At 37.8% G+C, this 14,721-nt stretch overlaps 1 protein-coding gene across 1 annotated transcript; it reads right to left on the reverse strand.

The window, feature by feature from the left end:
- Positions 1-7,632: 7,632 nt before the first annotated feature.
- On the reverse strand, positions 7,633-12,871 carry LOC121955669 (transcription factor 23-like). Its single transcript, XM_042503718.1, has 4 exons — positions 12,704-12,871; positions 11,855-12,007; positions 9,437-9,601; positions 7,633-7,843 (listed from the first exon to the last, which is right to left on the reverse strand). Exons 1-4 carry the CDS (start codon positions 12,869-12,871, stop codon positions 7,709-7,711), a joined length of 621 nt encoding a protein of 206 aa, XP_042359652.1. The 3' UTR covers positions 7,633-7,708.
- Between the last annotated feature and the right edge of the window lie 1,850 nt (positions 12,872-14,721).

Below are 14,721 nucleotides of genomic sequence, written 5' to 3' on the forward strand. Positions count from 1 at the left end.
TGAATCACACAGATCTAATCACCCGTACTCCTGTCAAAGACTTAACTCTTTAAATGGCAAAGAAGAATCTGTGTTGCCTGCTATGTTGGGGAGAAACTGCCCAGCTGATGGAGAGAGTATGAAACACAAAACTGGTGCATGCACCATTAATTCAGTGAAAAGCTGAACTGACTGCATTTTAATGTCGACATGTTTCACTGTTGTTTGGATGTATGACTATTAGATTTATAATGTATGATGTACTTGAATGGAGATGATATTAAAAAATAATGACAAATAAATAATTTTGTGCATTGACTTTATAGTAAAAAATGTGTTTTATCCCTCCTAGTGGTGATGTATGTCATTGTTTCTTTTTACAACAAATATGTGATCAGAGGTCCCTGATGTGGTTTGCTCTCTGGAGATCTGAACAGTTTCTGTCAGCCAGTGTGCACAATTTCTAGAATCCTATTAAGTAAGAAGAATATGAACCTTCAGTGTTCATAGAATTAAAGGGAATAATAAAATAAACATCAACAAACATGCCAAACAGAGAAAGGTATGAAAAAGTAAAAAGTGCAAAAACAAAATGGGAACACAAAATGTGTACAAAAATAAAGCAAATGAAAGTGATAAAACAGCCTGATCTTGACAGACAGTCAAAGTACTAAATAAATAGTTTTAGAAAATTTCAGACTAAATGCAATAGAAGACAATACTGATAATATTTTAAAAAATATAAGAAGACATCAGTGGGAATAAAATAAAGAAATAACATGATGAAAGAGATAGATGAATAAGTAAATACATTAAAAAAAACATGATGGTAGAAAGATGGTAAGAACAGGACATCAGAAGTATAAAAAACAGATGACTAGAGTAAGAGCAGCAGAATGAACAAAGGAAGAGAGGTTAAAAAAGAAAGAAAGGTGAATGTCATTATTCCATATACAATAGTTATGAGGTGAGAAGTCGCTTTGTAGATGACAGTACATGACAAGAAGGCCTTCTAATTAAAAGTAAAGCCATCTACAAATCGGAAACTAACTTCATCGTCGCCATGTTTCCCCCCTAGTTAACGCCCACAATCTTCCAATTAACCAATCACAGCCCCCCCCTCGAAAAAAAAAAGGCGCGCAGGTGAAACCAACCTGCAGGAGTGTGTGTGAAACCTCGGCTGTTGTCGGTCAGTAATGGAGAGATGCCAAATGTATTCTTAGCATTAGAGCGCGTTATAAAGCCCGCGTGGTTACAGTGCGCGCGCACAGTGCCTCCTGAGGATGAGGATGAGGATTTCCCTGTTGGATCTTTTTTTCAGTGTTGAAAGAGTTAAAGGAGACGCAGCAGAGCCCGCCCTGTGACGGTGTGACTGACCGGTCAGCAGAACCGTGAGTCCGAGCTGAAGCCTTTATGTTGTGTATGATTTCCTGTCACTCAACTGCGAATATAGACGATATTTTCTATTTTTAATTGTTGGTTAGTTTTGTTTGGGTCAGCGGGGGATCCCGCAGCGGATTGTGGAGTTGTGTATGCTCGTGGTGGTTGAAACTGGACTGGGATTGAATTTTGTTGGGTTGTTGGGAAAACCAAAAAACGGATTCTTTGGACTGAACTTTTGAGATTGTGGGACGGTTGTTCACGCGCACAGAGTAGATTGCATTTTTGCTGGTTGAATACAGCTGTTAAACTGAACTGAACAGCACTGAGCTGTGGTCTATATTTAAATAAATTTTATTTTATTTTATTTTTTTTTTTTTTTTTAATATTTTATTTTATTGTATTTTGTTTTGTTTTATTTTTATTTTGTTGCATTGCTTGTTTTTCTTGATATATATTTCAGTATCTGCTGTTGGCTTTATTGTTTTGTAGCCTGTGCTTTGACAGAACAATTTTCTTTCTATTTTATTGGCTATTATTTGACCCTGCTTTATTTAACGCATTTAATCCTGAGCAAATTGGCTTTGTTCCACTCAAAAACAAGGATGGAAAAATGCAATGACCAGCTTGGAAAGAAATGTCCCACAAATTGCAAGAATTAAGTAAAAGGCAACAAAGAAAAGGACCTGAAAATTTGTTTTTTTTAAACAGGGTGCACAATTATTTAAAAAAAATATAAAAAATGGGAAACATACATGTATAATTATTATAATTAGATTATTTTTAATTTAATTAGATTTAAAATAGATACACTAATAAATGTGAATAAATGTTTGTAAATGTGTGTGTTTGTGTGTGTTGTGTGTGTGTGTGTGTGTGTGTGTGTGTGTGTGTGCGTGCGTGTGCATGTGTATATATGGTATGATGAGACAATCCTGAAATCCTAGAAATGGTCTCAAGTCCAGTAAATGTCCTAAAATCCAAGAAATATGCTAGAATCCTATATGTCCTAAAATACTACAAACAAATCCTTTTGTGAAAACCCCATTTGCTTCAATTCATCAAGAATTTTCTCTGGTATTTTTTTGGTTCTTCAGTCACCTCAGAGGCATTTGAGAAAACATAAGTTTCCTCCACAAATTCAGTGTAACTCGGGGTAAATGATTAATTCATAAATGGTCATTTTGTGGGTGAAGTATTTCTTTAACTGAGGCTCAGGAGGAGGAGGGAGGTAGTTTGTGTTATTAGAAACTTAACGCTCTTGCCATTTAGTGAACGAGAAAAAGTGAAGAAACAATGTTTCAGTTTGTTCAAATGTTAAACCAAGCTTAATCTTACATGGCCAACATTGAGAAATCTCACAGTTAAGTATAATTTCATCTCAGACTGATAAAAATGATTCATAACAGCCTCTCTCCCCTTGCTCTTTTACCCTCATTTTCAGTCATTGTTCCCTCCTTTGTTCTCCTTTTCTTTTCTATATTTCTCCACTTCTCATTTCTCTGCTCTTCCCCTCTTCCTCTTCATCCTTCTCCTTCAGCGATCCTCCTCCTCCTCGCTGTCATCCTCTGTCTTGACTTCACTTGTTCCAGCCGAGGCCCGGCCAAAGCAGTGGGAGTGTGGCCTCAGAGAGCTCCATAAATCCAGCCTGTAATCAGCGTGTACCGGCCATAATGAGCAGGAGATAGTGAAAATATGCTGATTATCTCTCAACATGAGGGGATGAGGGGGCAGACAGTTTGGATATATGCTCTTTCTTGAAGCTGTTCCAGTGGCATAAATAGCTGTCTTTACATGGAAGCATGGGAAATAACACATGCATGTACTTTAAAGGCAGGTAGAGATGCTCCCTTGGGTGCACCTGCAACCATTGTGGGTTCTGATATAATGTATGACTGAAGCAATGACGCACGCATAATAACTTCTCTGATAAACCAGAACTGATGTAAATAATGGAGTATTTAATTCAAAGTATATACAGGATTCTTACAGCCATGAAATTCCTGTAAAAGTTATGAAACTAGAAATACTTTTTTCCAGGCCTGGAAATGGTTTGGATTTTATACAAGGTTTTCAATATGACTTGTTTTGGCTATTTTTTTTTTTTTTTTTTTCCAAATTATGTTCATAAAATGAAACGTTACCAAAACAAAAGTTAAAACTAGTGCTACATGCATAATGTTGACCAGATCTTCGGTTTTCTATACCCCCAAAAAGGGGCGTGGCCATGACATTTTGTGAAGTACCCCTTTGAACTAGAGTGATGTGTTGACATATACAGCAGGAATCCCTAACCTGCAAGTAAAATTAAAATGCGCTAGCAGTTTGCTTATCTGCAAACGCCTGGTAAGTGTGTGTTTATAGGCCTACCTGTTTAAAACTACTTAAATAATTCAGTCAGCTGAAATTTTATGGAAAAGTTTTGAAAATTCATTAGTAAAAATGTGTGGGAAGCCTGCGAATATTTAAAGAATGGGGCGTTATAAATTACATATACTACACATATACATCACATGCATCACATCAATGGTGCGTTCTGTTCCTCTGTGGCATGTTGAGTGGGCTGAATTTAATTTAGCGTAATTCATTAAAAGAAAACATCGGCAGGAGTTGAAACTGAAGTGACGTTCCAGTGCTGATGGGCGCTTAAATTGTTGAGGTGGAAGTGATTAATCAGGCCTCAAGTGTTGAAGCTGACAAAAAAATGGATAATGTGGAAGTTAGAGATGCTGCATTTTGTTGTTGTTTTTAAGTGAAGAACCTGGTGAACTGAAAGGGTTTGAAGTGCTGGCTAAAGTTGAAGAGTTGGACTTCAAAACCTGTGGGAGGAAACTAAAGAACTTCTCACCCATATTTTCATCTTTTTTTTAAAGTAGACATGTTTGTAAAGGAGTAAAGTTAGAAAAAATTTCATAAAACCAGAAATGGCAAAGTTTTCTGAGCAGAATTTTTAAGTGAAACATTTGTATTACTTGGAATGAAAGAAGCTGAAATGCTGAGTGAAGCTGAAGTGTCTTTTGAAAAAAGGTTGAAATTGTCAAGATGACAGAGATTATTTCAGATATTGTTTCATCCAACAATACATTTGTGCCACTTTAGTGTGTTGGTGAAGTGCAGTAAACTGTGTGTGAACTGTTGAAGTTGTGTGAATTTCTGAATACATTTTCTCAATTAAATTTTCACTTTGGCTTTTGAAATAGTTGAAAATCTGAAAGAAGCTGAAATGGCATTAAGAGTGGAGGTGCTGACGAAAGCAGGATGAAGTGGCATCACTAGAAGCCACTGCACTCGACATAACGGACCTTCAAGTGAAAGCACTGAATGATGTTGGCGTCAGTTTAAGTAAAAGTGTTGAAAAAAAGTTGAATTCACTGAAATTTGAGTGATTAAATCTAAGAAATGGCTTATTTTAAGTTACACTGACTATCTGTCAGCGTAAGCATGAAAACTGTAGCAACCTTTAGTATAGTAACCTGGTAATGATGCCTTAATCTCCTTTTGCAAGTTTGTTTTCTCATGTCATTATTTTATTTTTCCCATTTTCTTTTATAAATGCAGTTTTTTTTTTTTTTTTTTTTTTTTGTTTTGTGAGCGTACATCTGCTCAGTCACAGTCAGCTGTGAGCCTCGTCCTGGTTCTCATTTGACCTCAGTCTCTGCTGCGGTCACTTTACCACACGGTCTGGACTGTCCTGTCCTTCTGTAACCTCTGCCTTAGTAGTCCAACTCCAGCAGCTCCAAATTAGTCATCACTACGCACTGGAGATCGGGGGCAGCCGGCCCCCCTCTGGACAGATTTATAGTGCTAGCCTTGAACGCTGGACTGTTGCTCGTGGAGCCGAGCCCATCTTGTTGAAGGAGGAGAGGATTTCAGTTAGTCTGGGCTCTCATCAGGCTTCTTCTATCCACCCTGCAAACATATCTACATGACTTATGGGACTGGATTTCAGTGCTGAGCTCTTGTTTCTGCAGTTACAGTGTTCTCACACAGAAAGGAAATGTAGTAAATTATGAGATACAGGAACTGCAAATATTGTGAAAAAAGGAGGACACTGGAGACTTTTTTTTTTTTAATTGTAAGGTGTTTTTCACGCAACCTGCAGTAATATTTACTTATTTAATATATTATCTTAAGCTTTGCTTTTTACCCACTTATAGCCAGGGGCTTTGTGGGGAGGGGGACTGATTACCCACGGCCATGATGGGAGGAGGGCCCTCAAAAAATTTTGTTTTTCAAAAATAGAGAAGGCTATCTGAGCCAGTGAGTGATTTGGCAGGAAATGTCCCACAAATTGCAAAATATTTGTAGATTTAGATTTTTTTTAAGCAAGGGGAAATATGTAGAGAACAATATATTAACAAGTATCATAAAAACAGAATTTTATATTTTTTTTTAGGGGAATATTTTATTTTTGACTTTTGTTTTTTATGAGGTCATTTTCCTGTTGTTGTTTACTTTACCTTTTTGGTTGTTTTTGTTTTGTTCTTTTGTTTATGTTTTTATTCTTTTTATATTTTCTTTTATTTTCTTTTTAATTCTTTGCTAATTTTCAAGTAATTTTACTTTTTTTTTTTTCTAATTTCCTGCTAATTTCTGGGTCATTTCTTCTTAAATTGCTCATTGCTTTCTTTTTCTTCCCATGGCTTTTGAGAGGAATCAAGCCAATTTGCCCAGGTTTCAAAAGAGAAGATACGATCGTAAGAGACATTTAAACATTTTAGACTTTTTAACATTTAAAAAATGGCACAACACTAGATGAAACATGTTGTCTTCAGTGATTGCATGGTTTTATTCTGTGCCAGATTATTAGGGAACCTGACCTTCGGCCTTGAATGCGCTTGCTCCGGCACTGTGTGTGTAATAACAAACACACACAAGCTGTTGTTGTAGATTGTGTTTTACTCAAAGTTAAAGGTTACAGTCTGTGGCGGCGCTGCAATGAGAACTAAGTGGTCATTACGGCAGAGATGTGACGTGATCAGACAGCAGCTGTGTTCCCACAACAATCCCTCCCTCACTGCTCATCTGTCCGTCCATCCTCTCACTCCCACACAGACACACACACACACGCACACACACACACACACACACACACACACACACACACACACACACACACACACACACACACACACGGATTACATGAGATACCACAAACATCTAAATTAAAAACAATTAGCCCCTAACATAGTACATTCTATTTTTCAACTGACTTGAAGTTGTTCATACAACAAAAGTAACATTTGAAAAAATAAAACGCTGTACAACCTTTAAATCACAATAATGGACAACACGCTGTTCCTCCGCGTAGTGATTAGTGGCGTTATTAGTCAAGGGATGCAGCTTTTTCATTTCCTCGTATTAAATTTCCGCAACTGACAAACTGCTCAGATAATGATGGAAAATTTTAACGAGGGTGAATCTGGACCTCTTTCTGCACAGTGCGTGTCAGTAACCGGTTTATGTGTGCATCAAACCACGGGGCAGCTTGGTCTTTAAAATATATTGACTTTCCCAACAGCCTGAGCTAAAAATGGCCTCTGGCCTTGTAGTCGCATGCTTATTTAAGCCCCCCCGTCCTTCATTATTAGATAAACCAAAATCTGCAACCATGTGGGTTTTTTTTCCCATCCAAAATCTTATACGTCTGCCTTCCGTTTACTTTCTGGGGCTAAAAATTTTGATTTTTTATTTTCACTGCATAATGAGTTCATTTACTTTTGATATTGCAATGTGCTGACCATACTTTTTACTAAAGCAGGGTTTAAAATGCATATATTGTTTAACCCTTTAAAACCTGGAGCAGCATCACTTTTGCTGCCCTTCACAAGTATTTAAACCTTTTGGATCCTGAGCAAATTGGTGCGATTTCTTACAAAAACATGGGGAAAAGGCAACTAGCAACATGGTAAGAAATGTTCCACAAATTGCAAAATAAAAGCTAGGAAAAAAACATATTAATAATTATCTTGAAAATGTTAATCATTATGTTACAGGTTTATTTTCAATTTTTTTTAGCACTTATAAAGGTCACGTTTTTAACTTTCTTGATTTTTTTTAATTCTTTAAATATATATATATATATATATTAGCAGGAAATGTTCTTGTAATTTTTACTAATTTCTTGCTAATTTTGGGGTCATTTTCTCTTTTGTTGCTCATTGCCTTCTTCCTATGTTTTTGAAAGAAATCAAGCCAGTTTACTCAGATATTCAGCAACTATGAGACCAATCAAATTAGCTCCTTGTCATTACTGATCACCATCTTCAGATCAACATTATCTCTTTCATAGCAACATGGCTGGTTAGAGATGAGTAGCTGGGAGAAAGTTCAATCCCAGGCTCTGTTTTCACTCTCGCTCCGCTTCTAAGGTGGAGGTCAGTGGGTGTGTCTCCTCCCGTCCAGGTGGCATCTGATTGGCCGGGACTCCTGACAGCAGCTCTCCCACGCTGCCACAGTAAAGCAGGGAACGCATGGGCCACTTCTGAGGACAGAGACAGGACTCCAGGCTCATGCTGATATGATAAGCAATCTGATATTTGATATACAAATTAGTCATAACTCATCTGAATGAATGTAAAAATATGCTAATTTTGTCCCGAGTTACACCTCTCATACATGTAGCCTGAAAGAAATACCTGTAGACACTACGCAACAAAAACACGAAAACATAGTTTTAAGTGATTTTTGAAAAAGTATTTCCCTAATAAGTCAGAGTGATTTAAGTTAAAAGTTAAAAAAAAAAAAAAAAAGTTTAGTTAAAAGTTTCATAAAACGTTAGTGATTTTATGTACCTATAAATAGTTAAAACAACCTAGTTATCCAAAGGTGATATTAGTGATTTTATGTACCTATAAAGAGTTAAAGTAAGTTAGCTATCCAAAGGTAATATTAGTAGTGTTATGTACTTATAACTAAAAAAAAATGTGTTGGTGGTTATCTTCGGGATATAGAGTCAGTGGTCTTATTAAATAAACTTGATTAAATTAGCTAGTTATCTAAAGTTAGATATTAGTGATTTTGATTAGTGATGTTATAACCGGATAAAATGAGTAAGTTTTCTAAAGGTAATATTAGTGAGTTATGCACTTATAACTAGATAAAATTAGCCAGTTATTCAAAGGTAATGTTGTTGTATGCACAACTAACTAACTAATTATCTAGTCATAAGGTCATAGGTGGTCTTGGTTATTTATAACTAAATAAATTTATAAAATAAATTAGTGATCCACTGGGAATAATAGTAGTTTTTTGACATTAGTTAGTTATCTAAAGGTGATATTAGTGATTTTCTGCACTTATAACTAGATAAAATTAGCTAATTATCTAAAGGTAATAGTGGTTTTATGTACTTAAAAATAGATCAAATAAATTAGTTATCCAAAGGCAATATTTGTAGATTCATGCACTTATAACTAGATGACATTAGCTAGTTATCTAACGGTAATGTTGTGGTTTCATACACTTTAACTTAGATAAAATGAGTCATCTAAAGGTGATATTAACGTTTTTATGCACTTCTAACTAGACAAAATTAGCTACTTATCTAAAGGTAGTGTTAGTGGTTTTATATACTTAAAACTAGATAACATACGGTAGTTATCTAAAGGTAGATTTATGCATTTATAACACGATGAAATTAGCTCGTTATCTAATGTGGTGGTTTCATGTGCTTTAACCTAAATAAAATTAGTCTAAAGGTGATATTAATTATTTATGCACTTGATAAAATGAGTTGGTAAAGGTAATATTAGAGGTTTTATCAATAGATATAATTAATTATCTTAAGGCCATAATTGTCGTTTTATGCACTTATAATGGGTAGTTGCTTAACGTTTTTCAGTAGTCATAACATTACAACTTTCAGTCTTTCTTTCTGGCACCTGACAGATACATGAAATGTTGTCGTGGTTACAGATTCATGATGTGTGACTGTCAACATTTAAACCAATCTTTCTGGTCGGATCTGTCTCACCTTACTGTCTCATAGGATGATTATCATGTCCAGCAGGCCATGTCCTGTATATGAAGCACAGTCAGTGTCATGCACTCAGGAGTTGTTGGATCCTGTCCGTACCTTAACAGGATGCAGGTATCCTCCCGGCCTGGACGGCAGGGCGTGCTCAGCCAGCGTCCCTCCCTGGTCCAGCGTCTCTGTTAGATGAGCTATGTAGTTGGTTGCCAGAACCAGAACGTCCAGCTTGGACAGTTTGGTGTCTGGTGGGACGGAGGGCAGAGCAGCCTGAGGACAGAGGAAGAGGGATCAGCTCAACACTGAATTGCATTAATTATTGTTAAATTAAAAATAAATTGCACATAACAGAAATATGCTAGTAAAGATTGTCAAATCTGAAAATTTTTAATCACTTACTTAACCCTTTGAAATCTGGAGCGACATCACTTTTCATGCGCTGTGACGCCTTTCACAAGAATTTAAACTTTTGAACCCGAACATAGGAAAGAAAGGCAGCGACTAACTTGGCAAAGAATGTACCGCAAACTGCAAGAAATAGGTGGATTTTGAAAATATTTTTAAAAAAGAGAACTATATTTAAGATAATCTTAAATATGTATTAAAATATTTTAAATACAATTATTATAAGATTAAAGTGTTTTTTTTACTTATTGGTTTACTTGTTTTGTTGTTTTGCTACTTTCCAGGTAATTTTCTTATAGCTTTCACAAATTTTTTATTTGCTAATTTCTCAAACATTTCTTCTTGCATTGCTCATTGCCTTCTTTCTGTGTTTTTGAAAGAAATCAAGCCAATTTGCTCAGGTTTAAAAGGGTTAAACACAAGAAACTCATTGCCTAACAGGAACACACACATTTCCCCTAACTGTAGACCGTCTCCACACGTTTCAACATTCAAAACTCTTTCTGCAAAACCTCACACAGAAGTGGCCAAATGAATCTTTGCACTGTGTTCATTTAGCAAACACATCTCAGCCTAAACTCAAAGATCACACCTTTCTCCAGGTAAAAACGCTGAGTCTCAAAATAGTTCATGCACCAACAAGAATTACAGGGTCATTATGTCGACCTGGAGACATGTCAGTGTGCTTTAGAGCAATAGATCCTGATAATGTGAAGCTTGCAAGACATCAGAGAGCAAGAGACCGCAACAAATAAGACAAGGCATCTCAGATGAAATTAATTCCAAATGAGTCTATCAGCTTGTGCAACCTGCGCCTTTGCATGGTTGCATCCATTGTGTTAGTTTTCTTTCCACATCGTCTGGCAAGAGCAAAGATGTGTGATGCTGATGAGACATTATAGTCTGATCCAGACCTGTGACGACATGTTGACAATGCTGACGCTGACTAACATTTGCAGCATTTGGAAATTAAGGTTTTGTAAAAAGAGTGGCGAAGGGATGGTTTATTTTTGCAGGCCAGCCAGGAAGTAAGCGTCGCACTGGTTCCCTCGTCAAAAAACTTTATGGGATTTTTAATGGGATTTCTGATTATCGCCAAAAATAAGCTCTGTGATGAACACGAGTTTATGATACTTACATGTTTTGTTCAGCATGATAATCTTAACAGATGAACACCACTTTTGTGTGTTTTGAAGCGTAAATGAAATCGGCAGTAGTGAAAAGCTATTGTTAGGCTATACACGAACTACATCGTGGTCGCACGACGTGAAGATTTAAATGAGTTTCTGTGTCCGGTGTGATGACGTCACCGATAAACACTGTAGTCCACTTAGCCACTTGTTAGCAATCCCCTTTTTTAAAATGCGTAAAACCTTAAAAGTTCAAAAACGGCGTACGCACGGACATATTCTGTTTTGTAGAAAAAAACGTCTAAATATGTTCCGCCTGTATAAACCACAGGCCTTTTTTAAGGCATTTTACTGAAAACCCATTCAAAAGCCCACAGACTTTAAAACAAGGGAACCGAAGTGCTAAAAGGCTGACGGACTTCCGCATTTTAGGACTCATAACTTCACCACTCTGTTGGCTATTTTACTGTGTATGGACTCTTCTTTGCATGTTTTGTCAGTATGACTATTCACTTAACCATTAATGTAAGAGGTATTTATTATAATACCGTCCATTTCTCACACTGTGGGAGTTTCTGGTGCAGGTATCTGGATAATCAATGCTGTGACTTTACAATATTTAATGATTTCTCTGAAAAAAAAACAACTATTCCAAGCATTTGGATAGCAGTGTTTTAAATTCCTGTAATCCCTCTGGTATGTAACAAATAGTCATGCATGTAGCATGTGTTTGACAGCTTGTGTGTGCTGTCTGAGGGCAAAGTTTGGACCCAGGAGTTCAGTTTCTGCACTGCTGGGTGTAAGTCTTAGTTGTGTCTAAGCAACTGAGGAAGAACTGTATTTTTCTTCTCCTCGTGGAGGTGGAAGGTTTCTGACCAGCAGGGACATGGTCAGATGTCCCTCTTGGACACAATGCGAGATGCTTAAAAATTGAATTCATCAACATGCAACAGCTTGCGTTCAAATGATGGAAAAGTGTCTGCTGTACCTGCAGGCTGTGGAAGGCCTGCCGCAGGTTGCGTACGCGGCTCCTCTCTCGCGCTGCATTTTCAGGGGAGTGCTGACCCCTCAGTGTCCTGGACTGGACCATAGACCCACAACCAGATCCAGAGTTGGACCTGGACCCACACACAGACTGCTCCTGCAGGCAAAAAAACACATGCAACCTCCAAAAGTCTTAAATATCATTCATTATTAGTTAACTTTAGTCGAGTCCTCCGAATGTTCCCATCAAGTCTTTACGCTAATAAGCTACACTTTAAAATCTTTAAAAAGTTCATCTAACTTGAAATAATCTTGTAATCTTAAACAAATTGCCTCAAAAAGTGTTAGTCCTAATTTATGTTTAATTTATATGTAATTGTTAAGTTTACTTGGTTTACTGCTGTATCCTGCTGTAGTCTGCTGTAGTCTTCTTTTTTCATCATTTTTAAGTTGCCACAACTTCACAAAATCAAGTAAATATGACTTAATTTCAACAAATTTATTTTGATGTAAATCAAGATTAATAGTTGTAATTTCCTGGAATTTCTAGGCAATCAGTTTCCTAGATTCTTTTAAAGTAAAATAAACAATCTGTGTATTAACCTGTGAAAAATTGCATGATCTTCCTAAAACGGAAGCACACTGACCCATAGTTTTGCTGAATGAGATTACATTTGATCTGTTTCATTTAGGAAACAAGTTTTAAGCAGATGTTTCACACGCTATTCTTCTTATTTCATTATAGTGTAAGTTCAAATATGATGAAAGTTGTGGCAATATCCCACTGGTTGCTCAGAATTATTAATGGCCAGTTGCCTTTGAATCCCAAATCATGCTTGAGCTGTAGACTCACCCACTTCCTGGGCTCGCGGCTGCTGCGTGAGCTCTGCCTGTGTCCGAGCAGGGATGCTGTGCTGCCGGCTGCACACGGCTGCTGCCTCTGCGGCTCGGCTGCGGAGCTGGAGTCCAGCTGGTGGTTCGCTGCAACCGACATGAGACCTTTCAGAGGATTCATCGCCATTGGTGCTGCTGAAACGGTGCAGCAGACTCTCCTACAGACTTGAGAACTTAATTCACCTTTGTTCAGTTTATTTTCATTGGCTGGATGGAAGTTTGCGTTCCCGTGTTGGAGATTGTTGTGGAAGTATCATCCAATAAGTGCTTTGGTAAAAACACTACAGAACACAGTCTGGGGTCATCTATCCATCTGATCTGAAATCTTTTTTAAAGTCTGATGTAGATATAAAAACTGGCTCGAGAACAGCTGAAATCCCTCATCCGATCTCATACACACTCTTCTGTGGCTGCAGAGGACCAGCAGGCATCTCCAAGCTTCTTTCCAGAGTTCACCATGCCTCTGTGGGTCCCCTCTTCCACCCAGACCCCTAAAAAACCCTACAATTCCCGACTGACTCTCTGCGCATCACCGTCCATCCAGAGAATCCTCCCAGTCTGACCCTCTCTCTCTCTCTGCCTCTCCGTCTGTCTCTGCTTGTTTCCTTATCGGGTGAGGTAATGTGGGGAACTTCATGTGGTCCTTATCTCAGCCGCCCGGTCGTCCTGATCCTCCCCTGGCTGTTTGGCTGCCAAGAGGAGCAGGCAGGCAGGCAGTCAGGCCTGGGGGAGTGCAGCACTGGGAGGGTGTCCCGAGCCAGGGCACTGGGGGGCTTGGGAAACTCAAAGCTCTGCTAACAACTGGACAAGGGTGGGACTGGAAGCTCGGGGCAGTGCGACATTGAACACGACCAGAGAGAGGCGGAAGAGCCTTTTGGTTTGTTGAAGACATTCAGGGTATCCCAGCATCATAACAACCTCATTGTGATCGCATGAAAAGATTGGGGAGAGGTCACTTTGACTTGAGCTGCAATTTTGAATTTCATTGAGCCCATTTTGTGACCGTAGTTCAACTCCCATCAACGTGTTCTCACTCCAAACTCGTCAAATACCAGCGCTGGTTTAGTGGCGCTCAGCGTGTGGTACTGATGCACCCTTTAGTGTGTGAGACACACTGGGCTGTGTCATTATCAGAGCAAATGATGTTTAAAGAGCAAGAAAGTCCACAAAACGATTGGTTCAAGTACAAGACTTTACCCAGAAGACCATTGTTTTGTGTCCAAAAAGACAAAAGTTAACAAGTTTTGTGAACTATGTAACAGTGCGTCATGTGACTTTTCAAGAGTAACAAACATAGTGATTTTGACCAAAACCATAATCTGTTTTCTTGACTTTGTTAAGTAGACCCCAAAACTAAGTAAACCTCTGCTGAATGTTTATTTTGAGAAAAAAAACAACAAAAAAAACAGGAAGTATGGGAACATCACAGCTGTCTCTTAAATTGTCCACCATCGTGTGAACCCAGTAGCAGTGTTTCTGTGGTTTAAACGTGCAGTTATCTTTATGGTTAAAATAAGGTTTGAATGTTAACGTCATGATGGCTTTGAAGAATGCATCGAACCAGAATCAGCTTTTCAGCTTTGCTAGAGTCAAGCTTTTCACAATAAGACTGGCCTTTTCAGCTTCCTCTATAGACTAAACTTTGGGAATAGAGCACAAACACAGTGAACTGTGAAAGAAGCACAAAGTAACAGCAGGGACAACAGACTAGTCAAAGTAGGTTTTATTTTGTCAGAGATAGAAAACTGTCACAATCATCTTGGAATGGTAGCAGACACGCAATTCATTTTAGATTGCATAGTTTAACCCTTTGAAACCTGGATTGACATCACTTTCCTTGTGATGTCATTTAGACACCTTTCACAAATACTTAAACATCTGAACCCTGAGCAGGTTGATTTAATTTCTTCAAAAACGTGGGAAAGAAAGCGGTGAACGACTTGACAAGACATGAAATAAGTACATTTAAAAAATTAT

The sequence above is a fragment of the Plectropomus leopardus genome, chromosome 16 (genome assembly GCF_008729295.1).
Source record: "Plectropomus leopardus isolate mb chromosome 16, YSFRI_Pleo_2.0, whole genome shotgun sequence".
Lineage (NCBI taxonomy): Eukaryota > Metazoa > Chordata > Actinopteri > Perciformes > Serranidae > Plectropomus > Plectropomus leopardus.